Source organism: Podarcis filfolensis (assembly GCF_964270895.1).
Source record: "Podarcis filfolensis genome assembly, chromosome: 1".
In the NCBI taxonomy this organism is placed as follows: domain Eukaryota; kingdom Metazoa; phylum Chordata; class Lepidosauria; order Squamata; family Lacertidae; genus Podarcis; species Podarcis filfolensis.
In genome coordinates, this window is record NC_139604.1 from 47,450,020 (window position 1) to 47,461,822 (window position 11,803).

General features: G+C 44.9%; 2 protein-coding genes across 3 annotated transcripts; one reads left to right on the forward strand and one right to left on the reverse strand.

Moving 5' to 3' along the window:
- The first annotated feature begins 741 nt into the window (after positions 1–741).
- Positions 742–5,383, forward strand: LOC310767191 (fibrinogen-like protein 1-like protein). Its single transcript, XM_083624142.1, has 3 exons — positions 742–807; positions 888–1,074; positions 4,492–5,383. Exons 1-3 carry the CDS (start codon positions 754–756, stop codon positions 5,142–5,144), a joined length of 894 nt encoding a protein of 297 aa, XP_083480268.1. The 5' UTR covers positions 742–753; the 3' UTR covers positions 5,145–5,383.
- A 1,901-nt stretch (positions 5,384–7,284) lies between these two features.
- TMEM177 (transmembrane protein 177) lies at positions 7,285–10,582 on the reverse strand. Of its 2 annotated transcripts, none has more exons than XM_083580412.1 (2): positions 10,162–10,582; positions 7,285–8,440 (listed from the first exon to the last, which is right to left on the reverse strand). In XM_083580412.1, the coding sequence occupies exon 2, from the start codon at positions 8,424–8,426 to the stop codon at positions 7,491–7,493; it is 936 nt and encodes a 311-aa protein (XP_083436538.1). In that variant the 5' UTR covers positions 8,427–8,440; positions 10,162–10,582; the 3' UTR covers positions 7,285–7,490. The 2 variants fall into 2 exon arrangements, with proteins under 2 accessions (XP_083436538.1, XP_083436539.1); XM_083580413.1 differs by having other exon boundaries at positions 10,117–10,174.
- Between the last annotated feature and the right edge of the window lie 1,221 nt (positions 10,583–11,803).

Here is an 11,803-nt window from a genome sequence, read left to right on the forward strand (position 1 = left end):
GGATTGCTTATTTAATGTTAGGGATCTCGTCAGCTGAAAAAGGTTCCCGCAGAGGCTTTCAAATGTGAACAATAAGGAAGCCCCTTGTCCTCAGCCTTACAATCAAAAAGACACAACACAAAAGGAAAAATGATTGGGAGGGAGGAGGAAAACAAGCAAACTAGGCACCTTTTCTTAGTTACACAGTTTATGTAATGACAGAAGGAATGGAAAGTTTTCAGAGAGAGAGGAGCCAAAAGTTGCTGCTCTTTCAGCAGAGTGGATGGAGACCCCTCCCCTATAACGTGATGGAAGGTTGCTATATATGACTAGCAGTCACTGGCCACTCCCAGGTGACCTCTTCCTCCAAAAAGATCTCTGCAGGATCTGGTCAGACAGAATCCTGATCCCTTCCCTTATTAGAACTGAGCCATGCCCATATCCAAATTTATATTCATTGGCAACCTATCATTTCCCTGCAAAAGATTTTCTGCCTTCTCTCTCACACCAATATTACAAAGACCCAAACGTGTTATCATTTAATTCTTAGAGAATGTCTCCTCTTAAAGATGCACCTGCTGCTACTGAGAAACATGTTATATTGACTTTACAAAGGACAATCAAATAAACTTCAATTTAGGAAAGGCAGCAAAGTCAACAGCACTGAGGTGCGTAGCAGCTGTTATGGCGCAGGCACTGGCAAATATCGCATACTAAAGTTAACTAGTAACAAGCTTAGTCATCCAGGATCTTATCTGCACTTATAAAACATAAATGGGGAATCTGCCGCAGCACTTTCTCCATTTGAATTTAGCTCCAAAAAGTGCTGTAAGTTTGTCAAGCAGTCTGTTACATCTGAGGTGTTGGAGCCTCATGCCTATTATTAATTTGTGTGTGGCCTCTTTCAGATATCTGTCTGCACAATGCATCCCCCCAATGTCCTGCTGGCTACAGTTGCTCTTCTTTTTCTGATCCCTGTGACAAGCTCACTGAATGAGGAAAAACTGAGGAAACAACTCAGCGAAATTGTCAACCTAGACTTGGTCAAGAATGTCACTCAAATTCGGAACTGGAGAATTATTGTGCAAAGAAAAGGTAATTTATGTTTAATGATTTGTGAAGTCACACTATTGTTTATTGTGCCTATGTGTTGCTGTTAAGTATTAAGGAGTATGTGTTTGAGATGTAAAACAACTTTTTTAAAAAAGAAAAAAAGATTAAGAACAACTCCAGCATTCTTAACTCTAGCATCTATGGAAAGAACAGACAAGAAAATCACTCATTTCTGATATAATTAGGATTCTGGAAAGCAAAAGCAGGTAATTTGTGGACCTTCAGATGTTATTAGACTCCAGCTCCTATCATTCGTGACCGTTGGCCAGGCTGGCTTTGGCTGATGAGATTTGGAGTCCTGCAACATTTGGAGGGGCACATTTTCATCATGTTGTTCTAAATATCTCACTGACTGGCTAACATGAGAGATAATTCTTTCCCCATAATAACTCTACTAGATTTATTTCTTCCTCCTTTCTAAACTGGTGAATTCCAGTGAATGCAGCCTGAATACGGGGATGACTTTGAACACCCAGTCTCAGTTCTGTTGGATTCGTCCTCACAAAAGTGTTTTCCATGCCCCCATCAAAAGAAGGTCTTCCAATAATTATTTTCAAGATGCTGTGTTTAAATTTCAGTTTGGGTTTTTTCTTAATTTTATTCTTAGTTTCCAAATGATGTTGCTTGAATTCACGTTTTCTGAGCCACTTGAAAATACAATCTCTGAAGAAACATTTAAATAACCTATTGGATTATTGGTCTTCCATTTTTTGATAACATTTCCCTGCTAACTCCTGAGTATCTAACAAATATCCAAATACTAGAATGTGTGGCAATGCTTTAAATGGATAAAATTGTTGACCTTCATTAACGAGGAGTTATAAGGCACACTTTAAATGGTACACTCAGATTTCAGCAGCTTCACTGTATAAAATACTCCATATTTTGTTGGTATCCACTGAGAATTATATAACACGTTTTATAACATCATCACAGAGAGGTTCATGTCACTGAAGATCAAGAGTTATGAGGTTACAAACTACTCTTTCTAAAGAAAAATTCTTCCTCTATTCTTGTTTTAAAATATTTATATAGGTCTCTGGTTTTGTTACTGGATGAAAAAGTATTCCAAAGCTATTATGATTAAAATAAGGCACCATTGAATAGCCTCTAATGCAGTTAGGAGTAGAGGCAGAGGGAGAATTGATGGATTATGACAGCCTTCCTCAACCTGGTGCCCTCCAGATAGTTTGGGCTACAACTCCCATCCATCCTACACCTGCTAGTATGGTGAATGATCTGGGATTATAGGAGTTGGGCCAAAGAAACAGAACAGGGATCCGGTTGGTGCAACACCCACCCCACTGCCCAGCAGCTTCCCTGGCAGAGGTAGTCTCAGACATGGTGCTGGAATACACTTACAAATATATGTTCACTGAGAGAAGCTATGAACATTGTTATTATTTGCTTAATTTATGTACCATTGAGTGTTCATGGTAGGTTTTTCCTTCTCTCTCTCTCTCTCTCTCTCACACACACACACACACACCCCTCACATACCACAAATTTCTTTGCAATGTTTATGGGTGGCAGAAGCTTCCACTTACACAACAGGTCTTTGTTGTGGTCCTTCCCCTCTTTCCCTTTGCACCCCCTGAAATTGGCTCTGGGGCAGATCAAAAGAACCCCCCAGATATCAGCATGCAGAGGGAGAAAATGGGGTGAGTGGGTGGGGCTCATTCTATGCTCACCCTGTTGGAACAGTTGTCTTTGTGTGACATTTGCATTTCTCCCTGCGTCTTTAAATACAGAGTGAGGCAATTCACGAGATGTCATTTCTGAAAATGTCGATCACATGCGATAGTGTAAATCTGAATGAAACTGAGGCTTGCTTAGCAAATACGGCTCAGTCCTAACGAGCTGGTACCACACTTTGTTAAAGAGTGCTCAAAGTGCCCTTTGTCCCTGTCATGGAGTTCCTGGAAAATTAGGAGCGCCATTGAAGTGAGTGGCGAGTACCCCTGCCAAAGAGATCTTCTGAAGGTGGAGCATGGATTTCAAGAGCTTGTATTTAGGAGGCCAAGTTAGCTGCCGAAGGGAAGCTTGAGCCTTGTTAGAATGGCCTAAGCGGCACAAGTCAGTAGACAGTGGAGGTGATTTGCACAGTACAGTAAGAAGAGATGCGAAGGAAGCACGAGAACAGCTTTGCCATTCCCACCGGTGAGCCACTCCGACAGATGATAAGAATGCATGTTGGCAGGAGGCATCTGGCCCATGCGAAGGAATGCTTCTCTGGAAATCCAGCACTACAGAGTCATTAAAGGCATCCTTATACCACCAGCCTTAATGATGTGCTCTTCTCACAGCAGATAGAAAACGCTGCGTGCATTCAGTTCATTGGTTTTTGCTGCTATAACAGGCAGCGAACAATGGTATTTGTCACATTTTTAGATACATGAATAAATGCAGATGAGTAATAGCTGCTGCTTCGCTGGCAGTTTTGGCAACGCAATCGCACACTGGCTGAGTTTTCACTTCACCTCACGTCAAGACCCTCTGCTGCCTAACTCAGTTTGCTAATCCCCCTGCCTTACCTCTCTCTCACAACCGCCCTTCACTCTTTCCCCATAACCCTTTATAACTAAGACCCTTTATTGCAAGTACGCCTTCTTATACTGCTGATTTTCTATATAAAACAACAACAACATACAGCTACGCTCTGCCTCCATTGTCAGAGGTTGTAATGCTTCATAATACTCATTGCTAGAAACCACAGCAGGGAAGAGTGCCCTTGTGGACAGGTGGCGTTTGCACATTTCCCCAAAGGCACCTGCTTGGCTGCTGTGAGAACACGTTGCTGGACTGGACAAGAAAAACTTGAGTCCAATCCCAATGTCTTATATAACTTCCGTCTATCACAGATTAGCAATTATTATGAGGGCGATCGGGATGCGGGTGGCGCTGTGGGTTAAACCACAGAGCCTAGGACTTGCCGATCAGAAGATCGGTGGTTTGAATCCCCATGACGGGTGAGCTCCCGTTGCTCAGTCCCTGCTCCTTCCAACCTAGCAGTTCGAAAGCATGTCAAAGTGCAAGTAGATAAATAGGTACCGCTCAGGCGGGAAGGTAAACGGTGTTTCCGTGCGCTGCTCTGGTTCGCCAGAAGTGGCTTAGTCATGCTGGCCACATGACCTGGAAGCTGTCTGCAGACAAACTCCAGCTCCCTCAGCCTATAGAGTGAGATGAGCGTGCAACCCCAGAGTCGGTCACGACTGGACCTAATGGTCAGGGGTCCCTTTACCTTTACCTTTATGAGGGCAATAAAATATTTCAACATATTAGATGTTTGTTTGATTAGGAATTTAAACTCGGAAGGCTTGCACACATTTCTACAAGGATGCTGCAGAGAACTTGGCTGTTTGTTGAAACTCACCATCCAATCAATCTTTTTTCCCCTAGCGATCCCTTACATGCGGGACTGTGACGAAATGTTCCAGGCAGGCCACACAGAGAGCGGCCTCTATATATTACGTCCCGAGAACGCCATCAAGCTCGTAGCCTGGTGCCACATGGATGGATGCAATGGGTGGACAGTTATCCAACACAACACCCACAACACTGAACTCACCTGGTCAGAGACCTGGACAACTTATAAATATGGGTTTGGTAACTTGGTGGGAGATCACTGGTTGGGCACAGAGTACATTTCCTTAATAAGCCAGCAGAAATGGTACAAAGTCAGAATAAATTTAGTAGATGCAGGTGGACACCATAGATATGCAGAATACGATAGCTTTGTCCTGAGAAATGAGAACGATGAATATATGCTCAAGTTAGGGACCTACGAGGGTAATGCAGGGGACTCTCTCACTTCTTCCAAGGCCAAAAACATGCACGACAACATGAGGTTCTCTTGTAAAGACAAGGACAATGACAGATCTACCAAACAAAACTGTGCAGACGTCCACGGTGGGGGCTGGTGGTACGACTCCTGCTTTGATGCACAGCTCAACCGCAAAGGTGGGCTTCACTGGGGCACATTATGCGATGAGAATTGCAGGAGCTCAGTTATAATGCTGAAGCCCATCCACATGTATTGCAGCAGGGTGTAGAAATGCACTCAGCCTCTCATGTCGCGAACTGCTGTAATGGGATGCAGGGGGTGCAACAAAACTGCAGATTCCTTTGCTTCCAGACCTTTCTATATAAATAAATAGTGGTTTCTTTTGCTACCTCTCACTGACATGGGAATATATTTCCGACAGAATTGCAAGCCAATATTCCTGTATAACTTTTTCACTGATTGCAACACTGTGAAGTCTTCCAGTTCTTTATTAAAATAGCTTTTCAACCGCAACAGAGAGGTGTCTTTTTTGAAGAACAAAAAAACCACAACCCTTAATTTTATTCTCACATCAATCAAAGACTCACAGGAAAGGCCAAGTAAAATACAGTGGTACCTTGGGTAAAGTACTTAATTCGTTCCAGAGGTTCTTAACCTGAAACTGTTCTTAACCTGAAGCACCACTTTAGCTAATGGGGCCTCCTGGTGCCACCGGAGCACAATTTGTTCTTATCCTGAAGCAATGTTCTTAACCTGAGGTACTATTTCTGGGTTAGCGGAGTCTGTAACCTGAAACGTATGTAACCTGAAGCATATGTAACCTGAGGTACCACTGTATGGACCAATCACTGTGATTATGCCAGTTAAGTACCGCTAGGGTTGCCATATTTCAAAAAAGTATAAACCAGGACACCCTCAAAGTTGTTGAGCTTTTCTTTACTTTTCTTTTTTACAAAAACGCCAAAGCACATCAATTCTGCCTTTGAAATCCCAGACGTATTATTTCTGCTGAACCACACACAACTCTTGCAAGATTTTGGGCGTAATCCATTTCCTCCTGCATCCACGAGAGAGGGCATCCCATAAGGACTCTATCAAGCCGCCACATGCCCTGCCCAACAGTGATCTTGGAGAAACAGAACAGTATGTTGTGCAGCTGGGCCTTGGGAAGCAGGCCACTGTATACTTCTCTAAGAGGCTCAGCAGGACCTCATACACACAGTAGTGGGAGCTGTGCACTCAGCACTATACACACCTACCTGGTTAGTTCAGTAGATTAGAGCATGGTGCTAACAACCCCAAGGTTGCAGGTTTGATCCCCATAAAGGACAGCTACGTATTTCTGCATTGCAGGGGCTTCGACTAGATGATCCTCAGGGTCCTTTACAACTCAATGATTGGAATGCATGGAAAGTTGATATTTAAAATGCCCAAGTCATTTTATGCAGTGTTGGACACATTTGTGTATACATTTTCAAGCCTCCAGTGGTGCATGTTAGGATTCCTGCTCCGTGTTTGCAGTCATGGGATTGCCGTCTATCACATGACGGTGTATGTTATCATTCCACAGAGTGGGAAGTGACAGAGACAGGATGTTTTGCTATTACTGTGTTCCGGAAAGTGGGACTATTGTCCTTTGCTCTTTCTCTCTGCTGTCTGATGAGAAAGAGGAAGGAGCTAAGTCAGAATGCTCTGAGTGTATTATATGTAAATAAATGTAGATTAGCCAAAATGCTGAGCTACTGAGTTCTGTTACGCAAATTGCGAATAGTCTGCGGATCCCTAAGTGTGCTGATGCTTCTTGGTATCAGTCACTGTGATGTTCGGGCTGAAGAAAGCTTTTGAAGCTCCTGAACAACCAACCAGGAGGGAGAGAACACGGCAGTCGGGCATGTGTCTCTGCCAGGGCCCTACACGAGAGTAGGATGATCCTAACAGTGCAATGCGTCATTGCATCTGGCTGTTAACGTTAAGATTGTGGTTAGGATAACAACTGGCATTAAGGAATCAGAATGGGGGAACAGCATTTACACTAGATGCAGGTTTACACTGGGGAATAACATGGAACCATACAGGGCACAAATAGCCTCATAGGCTCTGCTGAAAGTTTCAGCGTTCTCAACACATGGATCCAATATTTAGCTAAACTTTCCTCCATAATCCATGAGGACTAGAAACTTGCTTCCTCCATCTTTTCTTTAGATGTTCCTAAAGACACCAAGTTACATGGCAGTTCTGCACCTGCCCACAGCTCTGCACATCACCCGCACTTTACATTAACAAGAACACATCATGCTGCCCTCTGCATTTTATGTTCATTCAAAATAAAGAGAATGCTAGCTCTTCCAGCTCTGTGATTGGCAAGTAATACTCCCTCAGATGGAATTTAGAGGCATGTAGGACACAGAACCTTTGAAGCGAGGCTTTAATTTTTAAAGACAACCAGTGCATCCAGGACAGGGAGGAAAAATAAAATCAAGCCCCTTCTCCTCCCCTCCCTCCAAATGATAATAATGGAAATGCTAATGAAATCATATGAAAAGTGAAACCAGGCTGCAGTGTTCCAAAGAGAATACATAATCTACAAGCTTAAAATTCAACAGTGCCTCTACTCCTATGCCTGGGGCATGCTTAAAATATTGATAATCAAGTCTCTTCTGGAAGTGTATGATGCGTGTTTTAATCTGAACCAGTATCTTGGGAAAAGATTGCCACTTGGGGCATATATCCGCTCTCCTCGCTTGCCCATGAGCGTGCGGAAAATCTTGTTCTGGGACAGAATTTTATTATAGAACTCCACTCCACCTCTAGCAAAGCTGGTGGAAATGGTGGCTGTATTTCTGTCTGTCCTGTAATCCATTGCCTGACTTACAGCGTCGTATGAGAGACAATAGCCCACAAATCCAATCGCCATTACAGCCACGTTGTAAAGGCCTCGTAAGAGCACTGGACCCGAATACAAGCCCAGGAGCTGCTTTATGGCTACCCCAGAAATCCAAGTCCCAGCTAAACAAACGGGGGCAACAGCAGCACATATGAAGGGTCCGTTGCTTTGCAAGTACATGAGCTCTCTTGCAATGGCAAACTTCTGAGCCTCCGGAGAAAGGGTCAGGGCCTCCTTCAAGGCCAGGCCTTCTGTGCTGTCCCAGTCCACTTCTTTGCCTTCAATCACGACAACGTGGCTGGCAGTCCTGTTATCATCACTGGCTGCACCACTGAAATGGGCAGGAATGCCCACGACACAGCCTGCAGGCAACCACGGAAGCCCAGCGCTCACCGGGTGGAAGCTGTAGGCCACAAAGGCTTGGTAACAATTTGCTGATTTTGCTCCGACGTCGCTGATGATGTCACGGAACAGGATCTGTAATTTTCCTGAGAGCTCCATTGGTTTCCCCTTGGCCCAAGCCTGATACAATGGTCTGAATGTCTCCTCAGGAAAGATGTGAAAAGTCAGGTTAGCACCAAAGAGTCCAGCACAGGAAACTGCCAGGAAACCAGTCCTGTGCCTCTCCACCATGGCCACTGTCTTCCAAAGGAACCGAACTGCCATATTCAGCTGCTAGCCTGTTCAATTTCAAGACAAGTGATGAATTAGCATACTTACACATAAGCTCCATCTACGCTATACATTTAAAACAGTATCATGCCACTTTAAATGGTCTTGGCTTTTCCCTCCCAAATAGTGCTGGGAAGTATAGTTTCTTAGGGGAGCTAAGAGTTGTTAGCACACCCCTATTCCCCTCACAGAGCTACAGTTCCCCGAGTGGTTTAACAGTCAATGCCTCTGAGAATTGTGAGGGAAATGGGGTCTCCTAACAACACTCAGACAGTTCCCAGGAATCTTTGGGGGGAACCATGACTGGTTAATCACAAAATGGTGGCAGTGGGAGCCTGGCTAATCAGAAAGGACAGAGTAACTTGCTCAGGAAGCTGAGTACAAGGCAGAGTTTGGGTTCGAAACCACTCCTTTGATCCCAGAATTTTCTGCTGCAAACCGAAAAGCCATTTTAAAGGTGGTAAAGGTGAAATAAAACTTCTCCAGTAAATTGTGCACAGGGCAAAGCTGGAGCCCAGAACACAAAATCGAGTGTTTGGATGCTAAATACATTTTCCAAGGTTAACTTTTTGTCCTGAAATCCAAGTTCCCATTTCACAGGTAGGGATGTGAGCACTCACAAAAATCAGCATTAGTATTTATCTTCTTGGTCCCAGATGTTGTAGTGTAGTGTATATAACTAAATACTTTGTTGCTAGTTAGTCTCAGGCAGTAGATATAAAGAGAGTGGATATCAAGCTAGGACTTGCGAGACCCAGGTTCAAATCTCTATTCAGCTCACTGGTTTACTTTGGGTTAGTGATTATATCTCAGCCTAATCTACCATGCAGGGTTCTTATGAAGATAAAAATGACAGAGAGACAGCTATGACATATGCATAATATGTTAAGGGTGCTTCTGGACTGCTTCTGTTTTGGGGGGTGGGATTCAATCACATACAAATTTGGGTTACAGTGTTTGTCAATCTGGCACTATGGCACTACTCACTACCCTACCCCACCCCACTCAGACTCTTTGCAATAAGGGAAGTGACAGGAAGTTGGAATAATGTGACACTGTGGAAACCTGCAAACAAATCATTTTGAATGCCCACGACTGGTCATCTGGAAGCAACCTAAGTAACAATAATACATGCTTACAAGCAGTGCTATTTTTTTTCTAGAAAAAGAGGTGCTGGAACTTGTCATTAATACTTCCCTTGTTCTCTTAAAATGGCAATGGTGCCCACCTGAAAGGTGCCGGAACTGAGTTCTGGTGAGTTCCAGCTGAAAAAAAGCCTTGCCTACAAGGCCAGTATTATGTCCTTGCAGTGTAACTATAAATGTCATGCTTTTTATAGCGTACCAGACATAGCATAAAACAGATGCCACCCTAAACACTAATTTGCCAAAATAGCAGGTCATGCAGCAAGATAACAAGTCAACCTATACTAATTGCAGATCGCAGAATTTAGCTGGGGGGGGGGGCCTGAAAGAACCCCTCTAATTTTAACTAATTTTGCATCTAACTGCAACTGCTTGTAACCATGCTTCGTTCCGTTTTGTACCCCTTCCATTTACAGAGGCAATTCTGAAACACAATTAAACGCGAATAAAGGCATCAAAAAACTCCCCTACCGTTTTTAAGCACTGGAAATGGGCACGCGCTAAGGACCTGATCTCCTACGAGCAGAAAGGGCCAATACCTCCTTTAGCAACGCGGTGTTAAATCCCAACTCATTTCTACCTACCCACACTCCACCCGCAGCAGCAGCAGCTTGAATTAATATACCGGAAAGGGAAAACGCACGTGGGTGCCGTAAAGAAAGTCAGCTGCTGAGAAAGCGGCGTGCTCAAGCTTAGCAAGAGAAAATAGCCGGCGGGAGTTCCGGGTTGCCTTGGCGACGAGGAACCCCTGCTGTTGCAAAAGGAATTGGAGCCCCCCCCCCCACCGCCGGGCTATAATTGGACCTTTCCCGTGTCTTCTTCTTGTGGTTCTCGATTGTGCCTTAGCCCGTTTTCCTGTCCAGGAGGATGGAGCGGGGAGGAAGACGCATATAATATATCCCACAAGGCAGCCAACACGAAGAGGTTTATTGAGCAAAGCTGAAATGCAAATACGGGGAGTTTGCAAATGCAAACTGAAATGTAAACACATGAAATGAAACGGGGGGAGAAAAGAAAGGGGGTGCCCTCGAAGTAATATTTATGTGCAAATCATTGGAGGCCGCCCTTCCTTTGGAAGGGTGCGTTGCTCGGGCAAGTTACCCACGAGCCAGCTCCTTCTTTGCGAGCAGGGCTGCGCTGCTTATCTCCTCCCTGCAGCTCTTGGAGAGGAGGGCCTGCCTGACTCATAGCCCCCCCCCCCCGACCCCTCTCGTTTCTGCCAAGCTGCAGGCATATAGGTAGCGTTTGGCTTCGCCCTGCCGCCCCAGAGGCGCGGAGGAAAGGCGCAGACGGGGCAGCTGCCGAGCTGGCTTGCCATGCCTGCTGCCCTCGCCTACTACCGCGGACAGCTGCGCAGCCCGCCAGGAGCCTCGGAGGAACAGAGCAGCCATTGATCATGGCAGGGCTGGGAGAGATCTCTCACAGGAGAGGCATTCTGCGAGAAGGGGCCCCCGCCTCTCTCAAGCCCTTCTGCTTTGCTGCACCGCCTTGTTAGGGGGTTAAGGTTTTTAAAAGGAAGTGTGTATATGTGTGTGGCGGGTAGGCGGGGGTGATAAAGGCTGCTCGCCTCGCAAAATAATCGCAATTACGTTCCCTTAATCGCAGTCAAGAGGGTCGTTGTTGGGGGCTTCTCCCCCCCCCTTTTCTTTTGCACAACAAATGCACGCTTGTTATTTCTTGGGCCATGCAATTTCCTTGGAGCTTGTGCTTCTGTTGCCATGATGATGTGGCCGAGTGTGTTACAACTAACTTTCCTCCCCAGGAATGCACTGGTTTTTGGAGAGAGCTATGAAGCGCGCTAATGTCTGGGAAAGCTACACTGATTTGCAAACTTCCGTTGTATAATATTAGCCGTGAAAATGAAACAAAAAACCTGTTGGTGTGATGCACACAGCAGAAGAGCAGCAAAATATACCCACCTCTCTCTCACCCACTCTTTTGTAGATCTTCTTTTAGAATAAATATATATTAAATTGTTTACAAATTGTATGCACTCTTCTGTGATTTGTCGTTTAGTCGTGTCTGACTCTTTGTGACCCCCATGGACCAGAGCACGCCAGGCACTCATGTCTTCCTCTGCCTCCCACAGCTTGGTCAAACTCATGTTCGTAGCTTCGAGAACACTGCCCAACCATCTCGTCCTCTCTTCTGTGATAGAGTTAATGATTTCTCTAACGTGGATCATGCTAGCCTTTTATGGTCATTACGAGACGTGCACTTTGAGCC

Bases quoted from the DNA above. Each gene is read 5' to 3' on its own strand.
- LOC310767191 (XM_083624142.1), top strand. From the start codon at position 754: ATGGGGAATCTGCCGCAGCACTTTCTCCATTTGAATTTAGCTCCAAAA. The intron at 808-887 runs GTAAGTTTGTCA...GGCCTCTTTCAG, and splicing joins ATTTAGCTCCAAAAAGTGCT to ATATCTGTCTGCACAATGCA. The intron at 1,075-4,491 runs GTAATTTATGTT...TTTTTCCCCTAG, and splicing joins AATTATTGTGCAAAGAAAAG to CGATCCCTTACATGCGGGAC.
- TMEM177 (XM_083580412.1), bottom strand. From the start codon at position 8,426: ATGGCAGTTCGGTTCCTTTGGAAGACAGTGGCCATGGTGGAGAGGCAC.